The sequence below is a fragment of the Meleagris gallopavo genome, chromosome 1 (assembly GCF_905368555.1).
Source record: "Meleagris gallopavo chromosome 1, MGAL_WU_HG_1.1, whole genome shotgun sequence".
Classification (NCBI taxonomy): Eukaryota; Metazoa; Chordata; class Aves; order Galliformes; family Phasianidae; genus Meleagris; species Meleagris gallopavo.
The window spans coordinates 44,586,485-44,608,870 of NC_139404.1; the positions used below are offsets into that span (position 1 = coordinate 44,586,485).

Here is a 22,386-nt window from a genome sequence, read left to right on the forward strand (position 1 = left end):
AAGTAGTTTTAGATAACTGAAAGAGAGCTGTAATTCTGAACAGCTTACATGCAGGCAATCTGAAGACTACATACTTCAGGCAAATGCTGCCATTTCAAATGATATACTTAGCCAACCATTTCCCAAGTTCTTTTTCCCGTTATTTCACATGCTTAAAAGACTTTATCTGAAGAGTGTGTTCTCTCCTTTTTCTATTTAATTTCTTCCTACTAGTCTTCTAGCTGAGGTATTGATATCACACCCTGTTGCCAGGGAAATCAGTTCAGATGCAAAAGTACCATGACATCACTGTAGAAATCAATGGGGAAGAAATACTCCATCAAAGATGAGTCATTTGTTTAGTCATAAATGTCTTCAGTGACAAGCATGGCGGGGAGTGGGGAAAATAAGCACTTAGCTTCCTTATCAGTCAAGATGACTGAACTGGGAATTAACTGTTGGGTTCTATAGGTGCTCTTCAGCTTCAGACATTTCAAACTCACAGGTTTGAGGAAGATAACCCAGGCACCAAACTGACAATTCTTGCATTTCTCTCCCTCTCCAAAGAGATGCTGGACACTGTCTATGGTGAGATTACAGAAGCGAGTAGGGCAGTAGCTCAGCAGTGAGTACATGCTTGGTAAGAGAAAAACTGTGCTCACACAACAGATGTGTTTGGAAGAAATGCACTGCTGCTTGAAAGAGGGCACTCTACTATGTTGCTTTATGTTCTCAGGCTGTAATGTTTACCACCAGCTACAACCAGAATGGAGCTTACCAAAAAACACACCCATCACTACCTGATATATTGACAGGAATAAATTAAAGTCTTGGAACTTGATTTCTATGCACTCTTTTTTTTTTTTTTTTAACCTCTCCAGTAAATGCAAATAATGCCATCCAGTTCCTTCTAAAACATTAGGCTTGAACTGACTTATACTCCTAAATAATTCACCGCTGAGGACTGCTGATTGCATTCCAGTTTGAAATCAAGCAGCAAGGGTTTGTCACTGCTGAGATTCTTCTGCACATATTTCCTGACTTAAGAACACCAGGCTGCTTGGCTGAAGGAACTTCAACTGTTCTGACTGTGCAGCCCATGATATTTTAAAATACAATTTTTTTTTTGCCCAATAAATATATTCATGAATAATTTTCTTCAGCTAGTCAGAGAACAGCAAGTACCAGCACAAAATAGCTTACATCCTTTGGAACACTTTCTTGGATAATTCTGCTCTATATATTAGATATTAGAAAAGGTAATAGACTCAAAAAACAGAGTTTCAGTATCACTTAAGCATTAGCTTTCATATAATGGGTATTAACATTGAGGACTAAAGTTTGGCAAGGAAAAGCTGAACCTCAGTTAAAAAGTTACCTGCAGTGTCCAACCTCATATGCAGCAAAAAGCAACTCTAATTAAAAGTGAGAATTTATTTTTTAATGAAAGTGCACTATGTGTTGACAAGTCGTTGAGCACTTAAACATGTGCTAAGATTCTGCTCAACAGTCTATTAAAAAAAAGCAACATCTGTTAATATTTTTATTAAGCTAATGGTCTTCTTGCTTCAGTGCTCATAAAATAAAAATATTCGTGTCATGCACGTGGTATGATACATAGTGAAAACCTCTAGAACTGCCAAGGAACCTAGATCCAGAAGATCAGAAGCAGCCACCAGAGATACATAAATAAGGACTGTTCTTCCATACTATACAGCAACTAAGCAGTGTGGAAAGGAATTTCAAATACTCACTTTTGCTTTTTGGTTCCCAAGCATCAATGAAAACAAATTCTCAAAAACTTATTCGAAACATCACTGTAAGATGCACCTGAAGACAGTGAAACAGTCAAGAATAATTAAGCATATCTACTGAATGGACAAAACCAACAAAAAAAAAAAAACAACACACTAGACAGCAATGAGAGAAATAATTCAGAATTTAGATTGCTAAGAACGTTCTGTATATCCCCCCTTCATGTAAGGCATATGCCTAAATTTAGTTAACAGTAGTCTTCTGTGAATCTTATGCAACTCATGAAACATGAGATAATAAATGAGATCATCAAATGATTAGAACTAAAATTTCAGTTTTAGTTTCCAACAACAAATATAACCATAGGAAAGGTCAAAAAAAAAAAAGTGAACTTGCTACCTTCTAACGTTTTGGTGACACATTCTTTATGTATCAGCACAAATACAGAAGCCCCTTCCTATGGCATCTGTTCCCAGTCAAGTGAGCAGTGGTGCTATAGGAAATGGACACACCAAAATGTGGATGTAAGAATAATTGCATTTAATTTGTGGCAGCAAGCTCTTTGGCTGAGAAACACCAAGCACCACACCAGAACAAAGCGGTCTGATGTCAATATCTCCTTCTTTACCTGGCACATCACTTTCCCAGAGGCACACCATCTCATTTTGGTGGTTGAGTCACCATCCCTGGATGTGTCTAAAAATCCATTTGGATGTGGTGCTCAGGTATGTGATTTAGCAGAGGGTTGTTAGAGTAAGGGTAGTATGGTTGGGTTGCGGTTGGACTTGATGATCTTGAAGGCTTTTTCCAACCTGAGCAGTTCTGTGATTTTCACATGGTCAACCTTAATTCAGCACAGTGCCTTTCTCTGGCCCCTTACCCATTGCTAAGAGTACAGTAGTTGGCTATGAGGTCGTCTCCTAGTCAAACAAGTCTTCGCAATGTTTCTGCAGAGATCTCTCTGGTAAGCCTACTTCTCTTTCTGCTCTCCAAGAAGACATACTAAAGACATTAGAATATGTTCACCCAAGCTTTAAGAGCAGAACACTAACACAGCTTTCACCATTAACACTTTTTGTCAGTTCATCATGACTCAATTGATACAACAGCCTCATTCAAGTCAGCTGCCTATCACGGGAGCACTCCATGGCACCAACACAGTCACTGACAGAGATGACGTACTGCATTTGACCATTAGTTGAATAAGCACCAGCACTTTGTGCACTCACCATCAGACAGAGAGCTTGACCCAAATTAACTCCATGCTTTTCCTGATGGGAGCTGTTGGTAACGCAATGCAAATCAGGTGACAGATGATTAAAATTTTGTTTCCACAAAGAACTCTTCTGCAAGGCTGGTTACATGCAAACTGATGGTCAAAGGAAAGGTGACATCAGGCTGTACTCAGAACCCGCACACAGGCATCTACCTTTAAGGTTACCAAAGAGGCTAAATAGGAAATCCTGTACATTAAAGCAAGCCGTCTACAGTTCAAAAGCAAATATCAGTAACTGCTTTAAAGACAAGAGCAACATAATTCTCTCACAGCTGGCAACTGACAGATGAACAAGTTGTATGCATTTTCCACTAAGCATCTCTAAATTACTGCTATAAACCACGTATGCCCACATCTTGCCAACCTTTTTTTTTTAAAAAAAAAAACAATAATATACTGGATGCTCTGGAACATAACTCTTCTGTAACTGACTTAATTCTTGAACTGGTGAGCTCTAAGGGTAAGAGCCATTTGTGCTATAGTATTTTTCAGCAGTAATTTGTGGTTGCCTTCAATCACAGAGACCACAAACTCCAGAAGCCTACTGCCCATCCCATGCACATGGAAGCTATCAAGACCAGCAGATAATAGAGTGCTACAGTGAACGTATTTGATTTAACACTTACGTAAAATTATGGCTTACCTATCACTAAATGGACTGGATGGCTAACTAAGCAGTTTAATATAGTAATTTCTTTTCATCAGGCAAACATAAATATTCTCTGTGTCTGAAAAAGTACTTGAAATAGGATACACGACAGTTCTCTGCCACAAAGAATTTTTCAAGTTTTCCACAATACAAACCTATCCACTACCTCTCAGAGACACAAGCCTTTGTTCAGCATAAATATTAGCATGGAATACTGCTGTACTCCCCTGAAACATTCAAACTGATAGAGAAGTGGCAGGGACAGACTGTGCATAAACTCCCACATTTCAGCAGAAACATTAATTCAGCAAAAAAACAATGGAATATGGTATCATACGGACCATTTCCTGCAGCAACAACACCTGTAATATCTTCCCAGATCAGCTCCTCAGATCCCATCCATACACCTCAATGACTTCAGATTCTCTTATGCCCCTAGATTTCTACTGAGCACATTCTGCTTCCCACTGTATCCTTGTCACTAATAATAGCTCCAACTTTGTTAGTGTTCCTACCATCATCTTTCATAGAATCATTTGAATTGGAAGGGACCTTTGAAGGCCATCCAGTCCAGCTCCCCTGCAATGAACAGTACACCTGCAGCTGATCAGTGTGCTCAAAGCCCCTGCAACCTGACTTTGGATGTCTCCAGAGACAAGGCATCCACCACCTCTCCGGGCAACCTGTGCAAGTGCCTCACCTAGCAGTGCCTGCTCTAGCAGATGAACAGAAGAGCACGTTCTATGGATAATCTTAAGGTTATCTACCTGCTGACCAGCCAGCATGCCAGCAAGTAGAAAATGGGGAAAATCTCTCTACGTTTAATTTCCTAGAAAAATAGCCAAGCTCCTGGTGAAGAGACAAAACTACTTTCACATGATGTCTGCACTCATTACCTTTGAAGGCAGAAAAATGCTCAGCTTCAATGCATCTGAATAATGCAAAAGCCTCAGGAAATAAGAACAAATATTTCCAGCAAAGAAACAAAGGACTTAAAGGAATTTCCTGGCTCCTAACAATGAAAAATTACACTCATAAGCTTATCAGGCTTTCTTTCAAAAGAAGTCATGTATTTTTCTTGCTACTTAAGTTAGGAAAGTAATTTCAGAACACCATTATTCCCATGGGTTAATGTTTTTTCATTTCAACTTCTAGTCTTGCTTTACTCACATCCTTCTCTTCTACGCCCAACTCCATTTCAAACACTCCTCCTTATTACTGGTGCAGAGGTGCACACATGCTTCAAGCCTCCCACATCACTCAAGAATACTCAAATAAAAGCCTTGGTATAACCTTTCTCTGTTACAAAGAGGTCCTGTGTTCACTGTTCTCCTGGAGGAGGTCAGTCTTGCTGACTTCTTACAGTAGCTGAAGCTCTCCATGTTTTAGTTTCACTTGGATTATGAGTACCTCTCATCTCTGTGCATTCACTCTGATTAGCCACTCTGCCTCCACTCTTACACTAAATACACACGACTAAATTAACAGTTTAAGTTCTACGCATATACCTAATGGGCTAATTTCATTCCCGGTTAATTTCCCTTGGGGGATTTACCTATTCTCTTTCTATCTACACGGTGGAACACACTGTGTATAGTTCCAAGGGATTTAAAAAAAAAAAAAAAAAAAAAAAAAGCAGTGAAAACAAGTACCTGAATTGCTTAATAAACAATGTATACGTATCCAAGAGAGGCAAAACCGAATGAGAACAAAGAGCTAAGAATGCATTAGTTCAAGATGAGATAAGATGGATACAGAGGGAAGAGAAAAATTAGCATAGGAAGTAACAGGAAACGCGCGTGACTCAGAATAGGGAAAAACAAAAACAAATCTGAAAAATCTGAAAAAGATGCATCAATTCATAAAAGCTCAGGACTTAGAGCTGTAATGTGAAAATCTTTTGGTGGTTGTTTAGAGGATTTCTGGGTTTCCTTTAATGTTATGAAATCCACAGTGATCTGATAGCACAGCAAGTACTGTCAACACCACAACCACCATAAAGAATTCAGCTTCTCAGTTTCCAGCTGAAGTCGTGGTAACACACACAAGAATAGGCAAAAGCCAAAAAAACATATTCCATGTACTTTACAATGTCAAATTTTACAAATATGTTTTCAGAAACAAAACAGGTTAAAAACATGAAGTACTTAAAATATACACTCATACATAGATATGCATGTACACGTGTAGTGTATAATATAAAATACATGTTGGCAGATTTCATGGCAGTAAGGTTATGTTCTTGTCTTCTTCTCTCACAATACATGGACTACTGAAAATAGGTAATTGGTATAGGCTGGTCATTTTTAATCCCTGTCTGGCAATTCAGAGTCTTCAACTGTAGCACCTGCAAGAGTAATATCCAGTATACTAATAATACAGAGCTGTGAGTCCAATTTAAAGGAAATCATCTTGAAAGCCACATGGCATGACCAGCACACTTAGGCAGAGAAGAGTAAAGCAAAGAGGCCTCCAGTAAAGAGGCAGTCCCTTACTTTGGTGGGAACAAGGGGTCAACTTGACACAACTCAAAATAAGGAGGTTAGAAGTAGAAATGCATCTCCTGGGATGCTCACCAATCAGAACATAGCAATATTTTCACAATATCCATTTGTTCACTCCTGGAGAAAAATGTGCAGGAATGCTGCATAATGTAACAATTTCAAATAATGCAGAAGCATCATCTTTCCTCATTCTCCCTTTCTCAAATGACAGAAGGGCTGCATAAACAATACAAAGCTTACTCAGGCAGAAGAAAGCTGAGCACAGCGTAAGCCTAAGGATTACTTCTGAGCATCCAACATTCAAAAAGCAAGCGTATGTGCTGACATTACTGAGGTTTTCTGCATTTGGAAATGAGCCGCTGAGCCGAGTACACTTTGTACCTTTGGTAGCACAACTGTCTCTAAACCTTACTGCTATCACACAGATAATGACAGCAGATAGACCTGTCTGCCCCCCAGGAGGAAAAGGCATTTCAGAGAATGATGCAACTTGCTCACACAAGTCTTGGAGCAGTTGGGGCGGACTCTTCCCAGTAGGTTAATCGCAGCACTGGGTGATGCCAGGCACTGCTGCTCTTCTGAAATTGAAGTTCTCCCAGATTTAGCAGAGTAATTGCTACAAAAAATAAAGACATCGCTCTGTGGGTTTGCTAACAAAATATACGACAAGCTCACCACGACTTAGATGTAAATTTAAAAAAAACTCAGTTTTTTTCAGAAATGCAGCGCTTTGAATTCCAATACCAGCATTAAAGCACGCCCGTATGAGGATTCTGTTTATTAATACATAACACTGTTCTAAATCATACTGGAATAAGAATTTCCATTCCTACTCTACCAGCCTTGCGTTAATAAATCAAACAGCAACACCACAAGCAACATATGTGGCCCTACATGGAGATGCATAGCGATCAATTTTATCCAGGTATTCAGACAGCTATTAAAACTTTGTCTCACTAAAGCACGAGGAGTTCACAGCCCTAAAATTAGCAAGCTACATTGGGTGTAATCAGAGACCAAAATGATGTAAACAGAGACTGAAAATTCTTCTTAAAAATAGACATTAAGAGTTACTGCAGTTTGCAAGGGATAGTAATAAAACAAATATAATTCTGAGTTACTTTTTAAAACTCTCTTACTGGGCAACCTTCAAATCAACTGTAGCCCTTGATTCTCCTACAATCAATCACAAATATATTAAAAAAACAAACAAAAACTCAACTTGAGAATTCCATTTCCATATTAACAAGTTATTTCAACCAGTTTCTGTAGAAACAGCACAAGCACAAACAACCTTTGTCTTCATGCTGCTAAAGAAAGAAAAGGTGATGGACAACGGCAAGCTAAGGTGTGTGTGGCCACAGGAACACTGAAGCTCCCAGCAAACTGTCTACCACAGCCACAAGCCAGCGGGCAGAAAGCAGCCACCAATATTATCTGCACAGCTATACTTGAAGGGCAATGAGCATCAGACCCAAATTTCTTTAACTCACTAACACTGATTTGAGCCCCAGTGCTGCAGATGAAGTGCAGAAAGCTCCTCTTTTCCTCCTTCACTCTCTTGTTTTCAAATTGAAAAGGTGTATTCACAGACAGCAAAATCAATTATATCCTGAAGCTGGCAGGGCACATTCTGAAAAGATAACTGTAGTTTTGGGAATTCACAGACAGTTCGTGCTGAAGAAGTGCTCACAAGGAGAACTGATGCATTCTTTCTCTGAGGATTAGATCTTAGAATTTCTTGTGTTCATCACAAAAACTAAAGGTTTCAGAGGAATTAGGACTCATCTTCTGAAGGTGAGGACTTAAGCAAGTGAAGTTACGTCCTTCTTCAGGCAGCCTCTATTTCACACCTCCACGGAATCAATTCATTATAAATCCTCTGTGTTCTTCAATACGACAGCAGAGCACAGTCTTTTCACCTCCAACATCAGCCTTGTGTGCTGCACAGGCTCCGCTTTGGGCCAGATCTACCTTATGGAGCAAACATGACAGCACTAACACTCACCAGGGGCCAGGCAGAGAGCAGTCCCATATGAGCAACATGTAACAGTGACATGGAAAGTGTGCCCCACAGCACTTCTTGCTAAGATCAAAAGACCTGCATATGCTCACCTGCTATACATCTTCACAGCCTATCCTTTGGAAACTATATTAGAGGTCTGCTTCTTCAGGAGTTTCATTTTAATTAGCAGAACCTCCCCACAAGGTCACAGGAGATTCAGGTCTGTCTGACAGACGGATGAGGAACAACCAATGTACCCTACCATCGTATTTCAAACCTAGAATAGTCCTGTATATACACATAAAGAAGCAGTATTCACTCCAATTTTCCAAAGCCACTTTTTAAAAACTGAAAAAATTTCCCAAGGTTTAGAAATTGAGAACCTGTTAGAGAGATGAATTTTACTGAGTCAAAACAGAGAGAGAAGGAGAAAAGGAGCGTAACGTCCTGTACTGCCAAATGTCTGAGAACCCAGAGACCAATAGTTTTTTTTATGCATAATGGCAGAGCTGGCAAAATATAGAGATCAAGGGGGAAAAAGGTTTCCTAAAACAGAAGAATTACGCATAAGTGAAATGACAAGAGAGAGCCAGAAAAATGTTCTGTTTGTTGGACTAACAAAAAGTACCTTTAGAACTCTCCCCCTCAAGAGTCAAGTTGTTTTGGCATATACGCCTAGATATTCAGTACAGACATCTCATTCTACAACACATGAAAAAGTATAAGACTTGCATCTTTTCTGCAATGCCCAAAATATCTATTGCCACACGGCAGCTATCAGGGAATACAATCTAAACCTGATTCAGGTGCCCACCTCTGTGTAATTCTGTACAAGTTCCTACCAAATCAGTAGAGACCAGACCCATCACTCTTAGGGACTGGGCCTCTCTCTCAGCTACAGAAGTACCCACCACAACCAGCCTGGGAGCAGATGGACAATTTAAGGCTTTACACAAGGCTTATACTGTTTTGGGGAAAGAAGCATCTATAACAGATAGTCTCCTTGAAGTCTGCCTAACATGGAGAGCAGGAAGCTGCATGTTCTTCATATTTTTGGAGCATCAAAAAAGGTTTGTTTTTTGAGTTTGTTCTGGTTTTGATGTTCAGTTGAATTTATTTATTTTTAAACATATCCATCCAGATGGCTAATGGCTCTGAGGTGTGCGCCCTTCACTGCAGTTATATGCTGTGCACACTTGGAGAAATCGCATTGGGGAGGTGAAGAAACTTCCATCATCACCACCCAAGGGCTGAGAGCTGTCCCAGTACTATGAACCCACGTCTGCAGAACCTTAGGCTAATACTGTCCCCTCCTCTAGACTTCATTTCAAAACATAAATTATCTTCACAAAAATCATTTCAGCCTTTTCTGACATTAACTTCCACACCACAAAATGGCACAAAGCACATAGACCGGCCAATCCTCTCAAGTACAAACAAGAATAACTGAAACAAGGGCTTGGCTATTTGTTTCTAAACACTGCAGATGGGTGTATCTTCATTGCAAGAGTACTCCTTCAAAAGTAAAGAGCAATTTACATACATGTTTCAGCAAAATGCTTGCATTCATTAGTAAATGAGAAATCCCACCTAAGGTTTGACCTGTGTTGCCACTCCGCATACAAAATGTCTTCTGAAAGAACACTACTGCACTCAATCCTCAAAGCCCAGTTTCCTAAGTCTGAAAGAATAAAGATATCATGGCTTCTGGCACCAATAGATCACAAACAAAAGCCTGATACCAAGTTTTATGAATAAGATGTCAGTAGAGAAGTCAGTTGATGACTTGCAGATTGAGCTTTGGCAGTTTGTTTCTTATCCACTTTCCTGAATATTTGCATGTGATTCAAGACTTTCCAGTTCCTTGGTATGTTTGAACAAAACAAACAAAAAAAAAATACATATTTTCCTTGGAGGCACAAAACAAGCACAGAGGAAGATGCATCTGTTTATCTTTTTTTCTACATTAAGTAAGCACAATCATGCCCCTCAAGTAGAAAACCATAGGGAGTTGGTTCCATAAATGCCAGAAATAGATCTGCTTACCAGCATCTCTCCATGCTCTAAAGAGAGCAAAGACCACGCGAGTTAACATGGGAAAGACACAACAGAAGAAGGTCATAACAAGACCCATTCTTTACTAGCAGCAGTAAGCAGCCAGCTCTTCAAGACAGCAATGTTCCCCAGTACTCTCCAAGGCAAATGACTTAGTACTACATCCATACAGTCTATGGGAACAAAATGTATAGGTGTCAACGAGGACAGACCCAGAATTGTTAGATATACCTACTGGAAACAGAAAAAGTACTCTTGCTGGTTGCCAAAGACCTTCTCCTGCCTTCACTCTTCTCCTTTTCTTAACCCTTCCTCAGATCTCGTTAAGAATTGCCTTTGCTCCCCCACATCCCCCAGCCTTTCCAAGCACCTGAGATGCCAGACTCAGTCCACCTGCAGAAGGAGGATTCCCAGGCAAGGCCAGCTGCCCTGCCGGTGCCAATGGCACATCTCAGAAGGGCCTGAGGTCACTCATTGCATGAGTCTGTGGCTGAAGAAATGATACCACTGCAGAGATGGTCACATAAAGCTGTGGAGGAAAACATCTCAGGAGTACAACAAACATGCCGTGAACCTTCTGGACTCATTTTAGCTCAACAGGAGCCTGGCAGCAACTGAATCGGTCTGCTGCCATTTACTGCCTGGCTTTAAAAGACACTCCTAAGAGTTAAAGAGATATTCTTAGAAGCAGGCTGTCGTTCTCCCTCTGTTCATCAAAACTGAGATTGTGTGATTTGCTCCAAAAAGAGGACTGACAAAACGTAGCCAGATTTCTTTCTTAAGAAATAGGGAAAAATCTGAACAAAGATAGCCTCTTTTTATGGACATAGCAGGAAAGGGGGAAAAAAGAAATCAGGAACCTGATGAGTGGGTGGAGAGATACTGTGCAGATCTGGCAATAAATATCAGAGACGATCATGACACAGAGTTGTGTTATTCCTGCCAAAACCTCCAGTAAAACAAAGATTCCTAACACAATAAGAGCCACACACACCCATATTATGCACACACATTGATAACTGCAGCAGTAACAAGTACTGAAGCATTTTATTTTATAAACATCTATATGGCATGAAGGGGGAAAAAAAAAGAAAATTACATCCAACCTTTGGAATAAATGTTTAGTCTGATTCTAGCCAAATCCACATTTTTTTATATATACTTGTTTCGATGCTTTGCAGATTTTTCCAAGTGACTTAAGTGCAAACAAAACAAAAAACCTCAAGCTAGGTATAATTCAAGGAGTACCATCAATTTTCTTTTACCAGGACAAAGAGAATCAAAAGGTGTGTGATGCAGGATTAATTCTCTTCATAACACAATGTGTCAGACATTACTGGTAAACAGGAGAATCGATGTAGACAAGAAAAGGAAGGGCTCCAAAAGCTGACATTTAATAAAACTTTCCTGTAACTAAATGCCTAAGCAAAAAGATGTAGCTTGGGAGCAATGCATATTTCTTAACATTTCTATTGTATCAAGTCACTCTGACACTAGCAAATAGTATTTTATTACCTTTTCTCCCACTGCTTGGTTGTGAGTGTCCCACACCCAACACAAAGAAGCATTTTTCCTGTCTTCTACTGTCATTTTCAGACAGGAATTCATGCGTCTTCTAGACTTAAGTAAAAGGCTGGTAATTCAGCATCCACACACAGCACAAACAGCAGCATGGACTCAAAGGTTGTAAGCACAGTATGACCACAGTGGGGTGAAGGAGCCCTGTGTTGTGGTGTCATTTCTGGACTTGGTACAAGATAGCACACCAGCTTGGGGAAAGCTGGCAGGGTGAAAGCAGCAACGTGCAAAGCTGCAAATTGGAAAAGTAGTGGGTATGATTGAGCACACAGCCAGAAGTCTGCCTTGGTCCTCCTTAAGCAAAAAGGTGTCTCAGATCTGATCTAGGCAACTCTCACTCAATGAGATCTGTTCATCTAGTTTTTCTAACACTAGATGTCTCTTTTGATCCTACCGTGTTTCAAAGCTTCCACCTTCCCTTGCAGCTGCCTGCAGCTTTCAACCAAAGCTTCTTGCCTGCTGTAATCCAAACACAGTCAGTGGCCACCAGAGCCCAAACAACAGCTACTTCCCATCTGATTTTAGTCTCCCAGAAAGCAAAGGCAAAGCAATGAAATCTTCAGCACACTTACTGGAGAAATGTTAAGAGTCAATTCCAACAGGTCTGTCAGTTGGATCTTTGGGGCCACTCTCCTGTCCAGGCATGCTGGTATAACACAGCATAACTTATATGCATATTTATATCACTTTGCATTTGAATAATAACTTCTGGCTTAATTGCAATTTCTATACTAAATGTACTGGAATAACTGAGAATAAAATGAAAACTGAACACTGTAAAACCAGAGAAAGTAGCTACATCAACCTCCCTTACATGCTTCTCTTCCTGTCACAGTATTTCTTGTAGCATGGCACTGAAATCCTAGGTAGAAATTAACTTAGATTTAAAAACTACCCAATTACAGATCCCAAAGCACTGACTTCCCACGTTTCCTTTGAGCTGAGTTACTTATCTAAACGTGGAGGGCTTTTATGGTAGTGGTAGGCAAAATCAGGTTTTTCTGCCACCATCTCTGCTCTAAAGCTTTGTATCATTTTGCAAATCAACACCTTTTGCTCACACAAACTGATTTCAGAGCAGCATAGTCTTCCCAATCTTTAAAGCACCAGCTTCCATCATGTTTCATCTCCAACTAGAAATACTTCCTCTAAACATAGCATTAGCAAGGTAATAAGATCTTATTTAGAGCCTTTTTGAAAGACAGTTCTATCAATTTCAATGAAATCATATGACTTAGACAATCACTTGAAGTGTTAAATCATGGCAGTCCTCAGTGTTTTTATTTACATACATACACACACACACAGAGGCTGCTCTTTTCTAACAACCTCTGCCAGAAAGCAAAGCTGTTTCCAGACATTTCAGCCAAGCCTGTTACAAAATCATGCATTTACAACACAAAATCCAAAATGAAAACCCACCTAAACCATCCTGATTGAAGCTAGATGAGACTGTAAGACAAACTGAAAGTAACATCCACCATCCTGTACTGAACGCTTACTTGATACAGTTTTCTGTAAGGCTCCAGTTCATCTCAGATTGGTTCCATAGGCCACTGTTGTCAATGGAAACACTCAGACTTCAGAACTACTTTTACCACATTTTTGATTTTAATTCAACTACACAGTATTAATTCTTTGCACCTCCCTATCCCTGTTTCACTCAGAGCTGCTGAAACAAAAATGTATAAGGGAAGGTAACTGTTACCAAGCCATATACAAATAGACAAAGCATGGAAGAGGTGCCTACTATACAAACTGTTAACAAAAAAAATATGCCAAATTTCTATTATCAGGGGTCCATTAAAATGCACTGCAGCATCCAGTATAGGGGTAACTAAGAAAAGACATGGGAAACCACTGCTACTGATTTTTACCCTCTTGAATTTTACACACATGCAACACCAAAACATGACAATAATAAAGTGGGCCACTCCATGTTATGAAGCTCCTGATTTGTAGATATTCATTACACCTCAGCCAGGAGGGTCTTTCCTCCTCTTCCATTCTTGCCCCTGAACTAAAGCTTAGATCATGTAGTACAGTGTAAAAAACAGCCTCAGAGGAGTTCTCACTTGCTGAGAGAGTCTGCAGAAGGTTAGCTGCACAGGCACAAGGCACCCCGGTTGCATACCAGATCCCATATGTCAAGGTTTTAGAACAGCAGGTTTATTTTTGGCTTTGCATATTAATACTCCATTCCTCTTTTGGACTTAAGGAAAAACTGAAAATTTCAATAGTAAAAACAATGCAATCCTCACTAGTGATAATGCAAATGTTCTTTAGCAAAGTTATTCCACCTGAATATATAATAGGAAAAAGAATTATTATGTAAAACCACACCCCAACACTATATAGAATCTCATCTCATACCCACATCTTTCCCAAAACCACACTCAGCTCCAGGGGTGAAGATAAAAGCTGCACACTTTATCCGGGTGCCAAAAGCTCTAGAACTGGACAAGAGAAGTGAGAGCAATCCCATCCAGCCAAATCCTTACAGGCTCAGCCTCGATGTGGACACTGTGCCAGGTGGCACCCAACTACAGCCTCACTGATGGAGATGATGACAGCGAGCAACTTATGGATCTAGAACTGCTTGCAGCCCCCTGCATCAGCACTGGCAATCTGACAGGATGGCAATCCCATGTCCTTCAAAAAAAGCAAACTGAAAGGATGGAGGCTTTCCTCCAGTGGCTATGGCTTTGTGTTGTTGCTGTTAATACACCTAATGTTTAAAGAGCTGCAAGCAGATGCCCCAGTCCTGCAAGCAACATCACCCACTGCAGTAAGGAGGAGCCAAAAGCACAGCAAAGGAAAGGAGACAGTAAGTTCCCAGGCAGAGACCAAAAGGTATGAAATGTTTAAGTACAGAACTTCCAAACGTAAAAATCATCTTAAACCTTGGAAAGAACACAAATCCCCACCCCTAAGAAACAAGAAAGAAAAAAGATAGCCACTTTGTAAACTTCCTAACAGCTCTTTCTGGCACTGGAAAAAATACATTAAGAAGTTAGTGTCCCAAATACTTCTGCAGTGACTAAATAATCAAACTGGATTCTAGTTCTACACAAACAAACTGGGCTTTTCTTCAGTTCTACGTGGCTAATCTGTCTTTTGGAGATCCTACCTCAATTGTGGCTTCCTTCTCTTATCCCCATCACTCCTGCATCGCATAGCCTACTATCTGACAGGTTTCATAGATTTCTAGATATATTGTGGATTTAAAGGTAATGCTCGAAGGTCTGAATAACATTCTGTCTCATCAAATTATCTTCATCTTATGCAAAAAAATGAGGAAATTGGGAAAAGCACACATCAGTTCTTTGAGCACAAAATATCTGGAGGTTTGGTTATGAGCTCCAGAAGCCCAGAAGAAGCACAGCCCCATACTGAAAGCAACACCAGGAGCATTAAATAAATCTGTTTCTCCTGAAACTGTGATGTTTTGATTTTGTGGTTTTGTTGGGTTTGTTGTTTTTTTTTTTGTATGCAAGTTTTTGTCGTTTCAAACAACAATAATAATCTTTTTTAAGCCCCTTTATGTTATTTCCACTAAATATACAAAAGATTACAAGAAATAAAGGGAATCCTAGCACAGATGATGAAAGTGATTAGAGGCTTAGAAAGACTTCCATATGAGGCAAGATTATTAAGAAGTCTGCCTCGCTTATAGACAAGATGAATGGGAGGGATCATAAGAGAGACACGAGAAGAAGGGAAGAAACATTCAGAGGATGTTTTTTATTGCTAGAATATAAGAAAACAAGTGGAAACCTGTATTTCTTTAATTTGTTTTCTAATGTCAGCCTTTTTTTGGTACAGTCATGCAAGAATCATTTCATCCCCCAAATGCTGATTCTACTGCTATCCTCACTAAGGCTGAAAACATAGGAAGACTGAAAATAAGGATTTCCATTTGCTAACAAAATAAGCCCCACACACCCACATCTGCTCCAGGTGAGACTTTTTTTTTTTTTATAAGCAAAGTAGTAATTATTACCATTTCAAATATAAAACTATCACTATTGAGGAAGAGTTCTGCACAGGATCCAATGTACCATACATTACGCAACCAGGGGTTTCCTGCATCTCTGTCTAAAGCATCTGGTGCTGGTTAAAAGCAGGATGCATTGCTTCATAGGCTTACAGTGGGACGCAGTACAGGAACTTGTGTTCCAGTTGTACTAGAAGTGGATTTTTATTCTACAAGGCCACACGTATAAACTGATAATCCTGATGCATAGAGGAGGACACTTGTTCTGAAAGGCTTTAGGGATCGAGATTGAAGAGCCCTGATCAGCAGCAAAAAAGTATGCACGGGCTTCTGAGGTCTAAACAGGACAACCTGGTGAGCACTCAGAAGTGAGAGATTTAACAGGGCCTCAACAGGCAGTCCTGAAGCACAGGATAACATAACGAGGCACAAATTAGCAGACTGAAGAGGTTTTATGCCTCACTCGGTGCTGCCAAGCACAGCTCCCCAACAACTTGGCCAAGGAGGGGAGCAGAACCCCAACCTCTCCCTCAAAGTTCTTGGCCTCCTCAGGCAGCAGTAATTCTCCATATGGTAAGAATGGCATGGCTGTTCCTCATTAAAGCATTTTCTCTCTTTCAGGCACTGAGATCTTTGCACAAAACGTAACACGACTCATTGGAGAGCTGTTAGCAGAGCCCAGAAAATCATACTTCAAGTGGTCTTAAACAGGAAGGCACTGAACAGGGCCAGCGCTGGAGCAAGTTGAAGGAGCTTTAGACCAGCAGCAGGAATTGTAAAATCTTTTCTCCCCCTCAGAAGGCTGTATTCATGGTAAGTTGCTCTAGCACTTCTACAAACTGAATTTGGTGATGATTTTCTCCAGCACACACAGTAGCAGTTTGGAGACAGGACACAGGCAGCAACCCATAGGGCTGGCTAAGTCCTCCAAAACTTAGCCTCCCAATAACCAGACTCGGTAACCTATTTTAAGCAAACTAAGAGGTCCAGCAGCTACTTTGCCTCCTCTTTTCCTCAAGCTACATTAAATACACCTCACCCTATTTACTACGCACCGTCTCCACTGTGCTGACGGAGGCAGCTCTGAGACTGCTTCACACAAGCACTGCCCGGATTGCCAGGACTCTCAGAGTACCGTCCCACTGCTACTGTGTTCATTCCCTGTGTTGTTTTTCTCCATGAATGTTTGAGAACTGCAGCTTCAACTCCAGCTGCTCTGACGCTCTTTGTTCAGTCTCTAAGAGAGAAACAGCATCCTTCTTTCTTCTTTCCTACATAATAGCACCAATTGTTGCTGCTCTAGTGCCTGGCCATTTCTGTCCCTCTTGTTAAAGCAGCAAGAGGAATGATGAAGTTATCCAGGAAAACATTCTATTTGTCCCTACACAAACGTACTTAATGCCAGCTCTTGCCATCATCTGGAGTACAAAGCCTGCTGCTTCCATCTCTGCCAATTATATTACAAGTTGCGTGAAACCTGTACAACTCTTAAAGCGCAGAGCCCGGAACAACGCAATTACATGGACTCTAGGAACTTGATAAAGGCCTGTGTTTCCAATTCTCGTGGTTGCAGGAAGGAAAGGAGAGGTTAAGCCTGATGAAATGAAACTCAGAATTAGACCAAAGCCCAATGAGTTCATGAAATTGTCTTGAGATTTTTTTTTATTATTATTATTTTTCCATATGCAGGTACGATGCACATGTTAGCCATGATACTTCATGCTATTAAGCAGATCAGCTGGACTATAGAGTGAAAACTCCCATTTTAGCTCTTACACATGCCCCAAATCAGCCTTGAAGGCATGCAGTTTTCTTTCATGGCCATACTAAGTTAGATAGCACATTATTCATTGAGCAAGAACAACGAAAAAAACTAACTAGTTCACCTTGTAAAGAGAAAAAGAAAGGAAATACATACAATTTGTAACCAGGTTAGGAGTAGCACACACTCTGAGCTTGCAGCATGAAGAGCATTCTAGACTTCAGTAGTACAGTAGTTGAGTAGCCTACAGTGTGTAGGCTTCCCTATCTTAAAACATTTCATTACACAGCAACAATCAGCAGCACACCTTTTCAGCACTTTTAATTCATGGGTTGGGAGGGGATGGAGAGAACACCGCAGACAGAAGAGAGAAAAAGCCCAAGTCCTGCAGCGCGCAGCAAGGAGGAGCGCGTGCCTTACACCTGTTGGAGCTGAGCCTCGGGGGAAGAACCCAAACCCACACAGACCCCTGAGCACCACCTGCCCTCACCACAGCAGGGAGTTGCCAATACAGGTAGCATATGCTACACGAATAAAACAATAATAATAATAAAGTGAAGCTCAACTTGCCAGCGGGCCATAAGAAAAACTATCCCACGCAGCGGCACATAGCGTATGCCATCGCCCAGGGCACACAGATACACCTTCGTGTCCACCTCAGGGCAGAGCCCGGCCCTCCTGCAGGCTCCGGAGCAGGGCAGCCGCCGTGCTGCGCCGCTGGATGAACTCATCGACCCACGAGTCGGCGACCACGAGAGGCGCGGCGCCAGCCCGAGCCCGACGACCCGCAGACGGAGCTCCTGAAATCACCAGCGCCGTTGTTGCCGGTGAGCAAGTTCTCTCCCTCCCACCTCCTACTAGTTTCTATCGCGTGTCGGTTTCTATTATGCCAACAGCCGGTTTCTTTCCATCTTCTTGTACTGACAAGCGAGCGTTCAGGATCGGGAGCACGACACAGAAGCGCACGCTAACAGCCCACATCCCTCCAGCTCTACCACGGCACAAGGCAAGCGGGGACCCCGCGGGTCGGGGCTGCTCCTCACAGCCCGGCACCGCGGCACAAAACTTCCCGAGCTCGGCCCCGAACCCCCACGCGCTTTACCCGCGTCTTGCGGCGCCGGTGCCGCTCCGGGTCCGAGTACGTCCTGTCCACGGCCAGCGCCGTGTCGCTGCCCGGCATCGCGCCGCGGGGCCGCGCCTCCTCCTTCTTCTTCTCCTGCTGCCGCTGCTCCGTCCGGGCACGGCTCCGGGCAGAGGTCCCGCCAGCGGCCGCCCAGCGCCGGCACTGAGGGCTCGGTGCTGCCGCCGCCGTGCAGGAGGGACGGGCACGCCTCGGGGCGGCGCGCGGCTGCACGGCTTCTCCTTCGGCACACCCGGATTAACCCCTCGGCGGCCCGGCGCGTCGGAGAGGCGGCGCCTGAGAACGCGGGGCCCTTCCAGCCCCAGGTGGGGAAAGGCGGAGGCCTGAGGGGAGAAGGTGGGGCGGCGCCGGCGGCGCGGTTTGGCGATGTGCTGCAGCGCGAAGCCCCCGGGCACGGCTGGGTGCTGCCCGGGGCCGTGCGCGGAACGCACGCGGTCTGTCGAACCGACTAAATCGTCCGCGTTGGGCTTTCCGAAGTGATGGACTGCAGCAACTGGTGACGTTTCCATCCCCATTATACATAGGAGATAAATCCTTCAGCGTTCAAGTATATGGCAACCACGAGCCACAGCTGTGCGCAGCGTACCTTCCTTGGGGAAATGCCTCCTGTGCTTCAGTTCCTGAGAGCTGAGAAGAAACTCTTTACTGTGAGGGTGGTGAGACGCAGGAACAGGTTTTGGCCAGTGAGGCTGTGGATGCTCCCACCCTGGAGGCATTCAAGGCCGGGCTGGATGGGCCTACAGCAGGGGGTTGGAACTAGATGATCTTGAAGCTCCCTGCCAACCCAAACCATTCTACGATCTTCAGAATAGCTACACGAAGAATATATTTAAACGCATAACATTTAACACATTTTAAACTACAGAAAAGTGTAAGTAGAATACTTTTCCTATAATCATTCAGAAAATGGTAGCGAGGAAGTCTTTTTCTGAGCTGGGCAGAACACTTGTCACCATCTCTATGTTGTTACACAAAGTGATCCAGGATCTCCATCAGATAGGTCCAGCAGGACCTCACCCTCGGGTTGAGCTGTTGGGATGCTCAGCGTGAGTCACGCTGCTTGCCTTCTCTAGCTGGAGGCAGCAACAGTCCCAAGGCATGCATATACATAAACACAGATATATCGACACAGCTAACGGCACAGGAGGAGATTGCCGCCTTTATGAATGTATCTCCCTGCTGATATTTACTTGTTTTCTTTAATTTGAATCCTATGTCCTATGAGATAATCTACTATCAGATTATCTGACATTTTATCTGACATATTATTGTTGTTTTCATTGTGTGAGGCCTTTAAAACTTCTAGACTTCACATTCCAAAGGAAAAAAACTGCATCCTAGAAATAACCTTCTTGGCAGGTGTTTCTTCTTCAAATCCAACACTGGTTTGTTCGAAGTTATTCAAAATTCAGAGACCAACTAAACAGTTGTTGAGTATGCTATGGGAAGCAGTACTTTCCCTATGCAGTAATCATGCAAGCAAATTCACGCAAGCTACCTGCACAAACGTGACAACTTGTCATTCTTCTTACATAGCTAACAAGAACAGCTGAGCTTGGAAGGCTGCCAGGAAAAAGATTTCAAGTAGGAACTGTGTTTCTTCAGTCCCTCAGCTCAGACACAAAAGTTAATTCACGACTCCAAATATCCCAGAAGGTGGGGAACTCAGGAGATGAAGGTCAGTAGGAAACGAAACAGCCAAATGTTGTGGATTTGGGGTTTTTATTGAAGTGATAATTGCAGTTTCCAAAGTGGACTGTGTGGTTCCCAGCACATAGGATGAAACGCCCTTACTACCTCAGAAACCTTCAGGACTTCTTTTTAAGCCTTGCCAGACGCAGTTGATCAAAGCATGGAGAGGATAAGTTAGAAAAAGGACATGTAAAAGGCTTCAGTTGCTTGGCTTTTAAGCAATACAAGTCTTTCTGTAAATCACAGTTGATTCAGTAATTGAGAGTTTTGTTTAAATAATATCAGTTTCATTTAAGTAATGCCAGCAGGCTATCAACAAAATGATGAAACTTCTCTTCAAGAGGAAGAGAGATAGGAACGTGTAATACATAGTTGGAAGAATATTGTGTGTGCTTGGTTACAGCAGTATTAACACGGATACAGACATATATACAAAGAAGGCTCTCCTGATGTAGCTTTTAGGAAGAGGTTTGTTCGGCCAAGCACAGGCAACTTCCCCTCCTCTCACACACAGAGCTGGTTTGCATGGCTCTTCTTCCCCACTCCAAAGCAGACAGGACTGCCTGCAGAACTGCCCAGCACAGTACTTCCCACAGCTGCACCAGACACTTCCTCTCACTGTCATTTTCAAAAGCCCACAGACTTGGATAAATGTTCTTCCCACACGCTGCACCTATTCCCAACTGAACCTTCCATCTACTAAAGCAAATACCTCCAAATATGGGCAGGAACTGGAGCTCAAAGTGACATAGGTAGAAGTGGTTGCCCATAGGAGAATTCTCTCACTACTTTATCTTCTGACAAGTCATTCTTACATTCATTTCTGTGGTTTAAGCTAATGATAAAACCGTTAAATCATGCCAGGAATCCACTGTGCCAATTTAAAGTTCAGATTTCTCAAAATGGTTCACAGACTGCCCAGCTGTCCTTACAGGCACAGCATTCTTTCATTCTTTTCCAATGTTTTTCTTCGCATCAGGACACCAGCACTACTCACAGTGATTAACTCTTGATATTTACAGAATTTTGCTGGCCTTCTTAAAGAAGTGACCTTTTAAAAATCATGCAAGTTAGGAATGGAAGGTCTGTTTAAACTTAGGATGACAGAAGAAGTGCATATAACACTATACGTGGCACGCAGTGGAGCGGACAGCAGTGCTGTGTTTGACCACATTGTCCTGTTTCAGGAAAACAAAATCTCTGGGGGTTGAGCAGAGGCAGTGACCAAAGCATGAGACATCCACCTTGCTCCCCCTGCACGAGCTGCATCCTTGCCATCCGTTTCCTGTAGCATGACCCCACGCAACAGTCACAGCCATTCCATCTGGGAGACACTGATAAGATGGACCGACTTACGCATGGGCCCCAGAGGGAGAAGAAGTGGCAGTGGTGACAGAGGGATTACTGAGCAAAGTCCAGCTGCTCACAGAGTAGTCCGATAGATGGGGTTCTGCACGCATGGGGAAGGAAACCTTTATGGAGATGAAAGGCACCACAGTCCTATCAAGCAGGAGACTGGCTAGAGGTTTAGCCATGTTCTTTATCCAGTTTTATCACGAATCTTGGCAGCTTACTTCTCCGGGCTTCAACTACCACATTTGTAAAAGGAAAACCACAGCACCTTTCTTCTGCACAGAACCTTGAGCCCTCCAGAATTAAAAACACTATTATTAAGTGTTCTGATGATGTTGGGACAAATTATACATAAAGTGCTAAGTATAAGTTGGCAAAGGCTCACTCAGGAAGAAGGTGAAGGTCCCTTTTTTCACGATAACATCTGTAAACTTAAACAGGATACCGGGGCTTCTTACAAGAGACTTTTCAACACTGCCTCCAAAACATTTTTCAAAAGCTTGTCACAACCAGTCTCCGGGGAGAAGTCCGACGTGATGAGAGCCTGCCAGTGCCATTTCTAAATCTGACAGCAAACGGGACAGCGCTGAGTGGCGTAGGTTATCCATGAGCACGCGTCACTGCTCCCAGTGCTGCTGCC

General features: G+C 42.3%; 1 protein-coding gene across 5 annotated transcripts in view; it reads right to left on the reverse strand.

The window, feature by feature from the left end:
- The window catches only part of TMCC3 (transmembrane and coiled-coil domain family 3), a 123,551-nt gene that overhangs the window by 25,227 nt on the left and 75,938 nt on the right, over nucleotides 1-22,386 (reverse strand). The window contains exon 1 of one of the 5 annotated variants that reach the window (XM_019613864.3): nucleotides 18,663-19,198. The exons of 3 other annotated variants lie outside the window; for them this stretch is intronic. In XM_019613864.3, the coding sequence (XP_019469409.2) occupies nucleotides 18,663-18,740 (78 nt within the window). In that variant the 5' untranslated portion in view covers nucleotides 18,741-19,198. Of the gene's footprint in view, nucleotides 1-1,733; nucleotides 1,809-18,662; nucleotides 19,199-22,386 lie in introns of those variants that run through there. One more of the 5 variants, XM_010709213.4, reaches the window with a different exon arrangement.